The sequence below is a fragment of the Triticum dicoccoides genome, chromosome 3A (genome assembly GCF_002162155.2).
Source record: "Triticum dicoccoides isolate Atlit2015 ecotype Zavitan chromosome 3A, WEW_v2.0, whole genome shotgun sequence".
Lineage (NCBI taxonomy): Eukaryota > Viridiplantae > Streptophyta > Magnoliopsida > Poales > Poaceae > Triticum > Triticum dicoccoides.
The window spans coordinates 610,259,685-610,266,099 of NC_041384.1; the positions used below are offsets into that span (position 1 = coordinate 610,259,685).

General features: G+C 54.7%; 1 protein-coding gene across 1 annotated transcript; it reads right to left on the reverse strand.

The window, feature by feature from the left end:
• Window positions 1-206: 206 nt before the first annotated feature.
• On the reverse strand, window positions 207-2,599 carry LOC119269567. The gene has a single exon (XM_037551424.1). The coding sequence runs from the start codon at window positions 2,077-2,079 to the stop codon at window positions 616-618; it is 1,464 nt and encodes a 487-aa protein (XP_037407321.1). The 5' UTR covers window positions 2,080-2,599; the 3' UTR covers window positions 207-615.
• Window positions 2,600-6,415: the final 3,816 nt, after the last annotated feature.

Here is a 6,415-nt window from a genome sequence, read left to right on the forward strand (position 1 = left end):
TGAAATGGCAAGTCTTTTGCCTCGTTTAAAAAGAAATAAGCCATTCACCGCGTGGAGTCATCCACGGGTACAACACAAGTCAGACAGGTATCAATGTGTTCAACGGCGGTAGCTGAGCGCCTACGACTTCGCCACCACCCGGTAAAGGACAGGAGAACCGTGCCGGCAAGGATTTCCTCCGTGCGTGCTTGAACAACTCCCACAAATTTTCAAAGAATCAATCGTGTGTATTCATTGTACGTACAAATCTGACAAACTTATACACCGGCCGCTCGCTGTCACCGGCGTGAGACCGGCCTCTCATGCCGGCCTCACGCCATTGCCATTGACAGTGAAGTGGCCAACGACCACTGGACCTTGGCTTTTTTCTCCCTCCAAATTTTCAAACTAGAGAAAGAACGATTACTGCTGCTGCTACAGTCCACTATAGCTGCTACTAACCCCTGACGATCTAACACCAACCCCTCCAAAAAGTTCAACTCTTCAAATCAATTGCTTTGACAAACGAACCAAAGAAGGAAGAAAGGAAAAAGAATGGGCTTTGGACAAGGTGTGTCGCCATGGCCATGCCATGGCGCGCCGTCGTTGAACGGGCGGCGGGTGGGCCGACGGCGATCAGCTGACGCGCACGGAGCCGCGCCGCCGCTCCTCGTACCAGCAGACGCAGCTGAGCGCGACGAGCACCTCCACGATCGCCGCCTCCGCCTTGTCCTTGTCCGCCCACCGCAGCGTCTGCAGCGCGTACACGCGCGTGCCGCCGTCGAACCGCCGCGTCCGGTCCATGTTCCGCTCCGACTGCCACTGCACCGTGTCGCGCGCCATCGGGCCCAGCCACGCCATGATGCGCTCCACCGCCTCCTTCCACCCCTCCGCCAGCCCGGCGTCCAGCGGCCCCGGGTCCCGCCACCAGTCGCGCAGCTTCGACCGCACCGCCGCGCGGAGCTTCCCCGGCAGCATCTCGTACATCTCCGCCCGCTCCGCGTTCGCCTCCTCCTGCCGCCCCTCAGCCTCCATCTGCAGCAGCTCCTCCGCCGACACGATCACGTTCGCGTACTGCTGGTCCAGCCCCGCGCCGCCCACCGTGCTGCCCGGCGGGTCCAGGAGCTTGCGCCAGTCCACGCCGCCCTTCTGCCCGGGCAGCGGTCTCTGGCCGATGATCGGGCACGAGCTGCTCAGCTGCTGCATCGGCGGGTGGACACGGGACGGCGCCCCCGCCCCCTCCCGCTCCCGCCGCGTGATCGGCCCCGACGACGCCTTTGTCTTCCCCGTCCGCGGGCTCATCAGCAGCTTGGACAGCCTGGTCTGGACGCTGTCGGCGGAGGTGGACGGCATCGGCGGCGGGAGCCCCGGCACGAACTGGCCGAAGACGGCGCAGATGCGGACGAACACGGCGCACGCGGCGCGCGCCATGAGTCCCACGGCCTTCTCGTAGCTCTGGCTCCACAGGGACTCCTCCTTGAGCCGCCGCACCTTGAGCAGCTGCGTCTTGATCTCCTGCTTGAGCGACTCGGCGCCCATCGAGTCGCCGGCCTGCGGCGGGTCCGCGAGCTTCATCGGAATCGGCCCGCTGAGGCGGCTCCAGCCGCGGACGGTGAGCTTCCGCTCGGCGGACTCGAGCTCGTCGAGCGCCTCCATCTCGGAGCAGAGCTTGGACGTGGCCGCCACGAGGCGCTCCATCTTCTTGGCCTTGACCTTGAGCCCCTTGGCGGCGAGCAGGTCGAGGCGCGCGTCGTGCGCGCCGGCCTTGACACTCGCGTACACCCCGGCGAAGTCGATGCCGCAGCGCAGGCCGAGGCGCGCGACGGCGGCCGCCGCGGCGTCGAGCGACAGGACCAGCTCGGCGCACGCCAGCCGGAGGAGGAACGCCTGGTCGGTGGAGTTGAGGTAGGCCACGCCCGGCGAGCGCATGGCGTCGGAGCGCAGCCGGGAGACCTCCTGCTCCGAGAGCGAGCGGTGCAGCGAGAGCAGCTTGGACATGGCCGCGCCCGCCTCGAACGCCAGTATGCCCAGCGCCGCCTGCGGCACCGCCGGCAGCCGGAAGTCCACGGGCAGCCACGAGGCCGCCTTGTGCGCAACCATCGGTCGGTCGACGGTATGCTCCTTGCCTCGCTCCCTCCCACCTAGTAGTAATGAATCAGCGGCACGGCCTGTCGGTACCTTTCTCGCGACCGTGGAGCTGGATCGCTTCGCTGTTGTACGGGCGGACAATCAAGCCATGGACGGAATGATTCGCCGAGCTGGGCGTCCTCGGCGGTGGCGCCGGCCGTCCCGTAGCAGCAGCAGCAGCAGTGCCAGCCCGTCGACGCGGTTGCGGGTACGGGCTAGGCTGGGATGGTTTGTGTGGTCGTCACAGCTCACGAACTTTGTTATATACCGCGGGCCGCCGGTGGTCTCTGCTCGGAAGTTAAGCCAGGCGCGCGGGCAATAAGATGTGGGGATGGCGATGGTGCGAGGGTTAAGTAGCTGCCGCAGCGTGCGTGGCGAGCGGAGCCGAGGAGAGGAGGAGGGAGACACGGTCGCCGGGCGCGTGGGAATGCCTGGGCGAAATGGTAGGCGCGACCTGCACGACGGAGCGAACGCCTGCCAGATTTCGGACTCGGGCCATGCTAGCTTATCATTATTCCGGGGTGGGGGTTATTCTATGCCGAAACTGGCTTTAGTTTGCCTCTGGCTCGGTCCGAGGTTACGGCTGGGTAAACCATTAACGGACGGACTGGATCGGGATCTGCTGGTTGTGCAGGTCTCGTTCCTCGCCGAGGAAATTATTAAGGGTAAAATATATATCTGGGGCGCCCGGGAATTGATCCTTTCCTGCGAAATTACCGAGACATTTTCCAAGTAGGATCGTTTCTAGTATGGCAGTATGACATCTTGGAGTTCCCTTCCGGTATAAGAAATCTGGTTCAGCCGTCCCGCCGGCCGGCCGGCCGGACGCGTGTTGTGTTGATCATGTTCTCGTCGTCGATGAAGCAAGGTTCATGGACATGGCTGTGATATTTGACAAGCCCATATCCAACATGTAAAGAGTCCATGACTAACATGGCTCGCGGCTCGCGCACATGGCTGGGTGAGCAGTCGGTTGCGTATGTGCAGGGTGCCTACGCGTGCATGCATCCTGCATGTGTGCTGTTACTTACGGACTAAGATACTGTTGTAAAATGTGAGTCGTACAACTCAATCAAATCGAAAGAAATGGGCAACTGAATCGATCCCCATATCCGACCAGTACTGTTGTACTACTATATTTACCCTCTTTTTTTCAAATCATTGTATATGTTTTTTTAACACATCATTGTATATGTTTACTCGAGCAGTGTACTAGCTTGAGTAATGTACTGTGTGTAGATATACTTTAGGATACTGCAAGTGTTTAGGTCTCCTTTGGTTTGGAGGAATTTCATAGAAATTCTAGAGGATAGGATTCTTATAGGATTTTTTCCTTTAAAGCCCTTTGGTTCATAGGAATAGATTCCTATTCCTACATAGGATTGGTTCCTATCCTCCACATTTCATAAAAAAAATAAAAATGAGCCTAGACTCAATGGAAAAATTCCTTTGGTGTTAACCAAATGACATCTCATTTCCTATTCCTACTTATAGGATTTGGGATACATGCCATCTCATTTCCTACAAAATTCATATTCCTACGATAATCCTATCCTATGAACCAAAAGAGGTCTTACTTTTCAGTTTGTGGGGTAACTGAAAAAAATCAGCATAAAGTAAAGAAATTAGTAAAAGCGCAATACGTGTTCGCTTTTCTTTCCTCGAAAGAAAGAAAAGGCCACTATCGCCGCCGCTAGGAGTCTCCCCCGCCGCTGTCGTCTGGCGGCGCCCCTCGGCCGACGACCTCGGTTGTCGGTGGCGAGGGGGGTGCTGGATCCATCTGTGTGGATATCTTTTAGACTCTCGTAGTTTAGGTTTTTTGGTTGTTCATCATCGTGGCTTAGGCGGCGACAATGGCAGCGTCGAATAAAGATTCTTTAGATCCTACTCCGACGAGGTGATCAGTCCTACGGTTGGGGATAGATTTGAAAACCAGTCTGTTCAAGTCAGGATGGCGTGGCGACGGCGACATCCTCGTGGTAGACCTGTGTCATCGGGTTCCGCCGTTGCGACAACATTTTCTCCAACGTCGGCGTGGAGCTTGGAAGGTAGTCCAGGAGCGGATGCAGATTGTGGTTTGCACCGGAGGCATCTAGAAGATGGTGGATCGCGTGCTGGGTTCGTGGTTCATGGATGGCAGGTGTGGTTTTCTCCTCCGGCGTCTTAGTCGTGTGGGGGTGGGACGTCTAGAGTTCAATGGCGTGTCCCGACTGTTACCCTGGATTGATTTGTTTAACGGTAATGCTTTCGTCTTTGGCGAGCCAGTTTGGAGGTCCGCAATGCTGCATATCAGTGATGGTGCCGCGTCGAGCTCGAGTGTGGAGACGATTCGTCATTTTTGTGGTGCCAGAGGCAGGTAACGGACATCGGTGTCAACCTCAGAGGATTCTTCGGTCTTATTTGTAATTTTACTTCTTGGTTGGTGTTTCTTTGTACAAAGGCTAACTTTCTTCTATTTTTCAGTTTTGCCAGGTCGATATGTACATAATATTCTTATGATATAAATGAGTCACACACTACAATCATGTAAACAAAAAAGGTAAAGGAATTAGTATTATGGTGTACACATCCAAGCGCATTTAACTAGTCGGCCCGCTTCATATTCAAAACCAGTCAAATCAGTTGTGGCTTGACGTAGTTAGTTGAATTTATACTAGCTGATTGATTTAGCGGGCTGCACCCATAACAACCAAGTCGAGTACTATTTTCCATTCCAAAATAATTGAACCTTGAGGTTTCTTGTTAAGTCATACTTGTTTAAATTTGATCAAATTTATAGAAAAAATATTAATATCTAGAACATTGAATTAGTCTCACGAGATTCCTCACAAAATATATTTTCGTACTATGTGTATTTGGTCATGTATGGATCTTAGCATATATTTCTATAGAGGTTTTCATATTTAAGCAAGTTTCACTCTGGACAAACTAAAACTTCAATTATTTTGAAACGGAGGGAGGGAGAAATAGTTTTCATTTCAAGAGGCGGTTTCTTTTCGTTTGAAAAATCAGCCTACTTAGGGAATCTAAGAAGATCCCCAAAAGTCATATTTGCTGAGAAATTTTCTGGTTTAGGTGGTTAACCCATATTTAGCAGATCCCTCAAATGATTAAGCTCTTAAAATTATAGCTTTTGATCCCCAAAAGGCCACCCTCTACCCTATTTATCTCCAAGAAGGGTGACTCTTGGCAAATATAGGCAGACCGCGCCGCCCTTCTCGGCACCAAGCCACGCCGCGCCGCCCCCTTCATTACCGAAGAGCGTCCGACCCATGAATCAGTTTGCGCTGCCCTTCCGGAAATGAAGCCGCGTGAGTTTGGGGAAGCGATAGGAGCACCGAGCGAGCCCACACAGGCCAACGATGCTGGAATGGCCCTTCTTCACAAGCAATGCTACACGCACGAACGGATAAATACAGGATTTACGGGAAGGCTTAGTTGGGCTGGTTTGATTGACGAGAAAGCAGGGTTATGGGGCCACACCCCCTGAATCAGGGGGGGTGAAGATTAGTTGTAGTTGCGGAAGAAGCCCCGTAAAGCTTCATGAGCTTAGAATTTTCAACGGCAACTCGTAAATTTCCTCCCGCATCTGTCCGCTGGCGGGGGACCACTCCACGGACATGGATGCAGGAGGCCGCCATCCAATGCTAGCCGCATACATTTTAACAACAACTCTCATTAATCGGATGAAATTTGACCATATATGACCGGATTTCATATAAACACATTTGAATTTCATATAAACATGAAGGATTTCATCTAAACATGGCAGATATTATTACATTTACTTCAACTAAGCGGAGCTCGTCCGGCTAGGTCTAATTGGTCGCCTGCACCTGTTCCCCGTGTCTGGCCATGAACCAAGTGAACTGAAGCTTCACCGTCTCCAGTTCCGCCTCGGCGCTCTCCAGCTCCGCCTTCGTAACCTCCTCCTCCAGAGGCCCGGGAATTGAAGTTGTCCACCTCCACATCGCCGCCAAGCGACTAATCAGCCGACGATGTTGAGCCCACCAAGCTTGGCGTCGATGGAAGGGGGGAGCGGTGGCCTTCCTGGGACCATAGCAACGACGACCTACCATGCACTACTCTTCCTCGCTGTCGACGGTGCCCGCGGACGTGCCGACTTCATGGTCGTCATGGCGGGGCGCGGACTCAGCAATGTCCTCCTCCTCATTGTCGGTCCCACCGAACACCGCCTCGTCGTCGCACTCCTTGCCGGCAGCCGCCACCTCCACCACCCGCTGCCGGTATCGCAGCGGGCGAGGCGGATCTCGCAGGCGGAGCGGTAAGACTCCAGCAGCGCCTCCTG

Bases quoted from the DNA above. Each gene is read 5' to 3' on its own strand.
- LOC119269567 (XM_037551424.1), bottom strand. From the start codon at position 2,079: ATGGTTGCGCACAAGGCGGCCTCGTGGCTGCCCGTGGACTTCCGGCTG.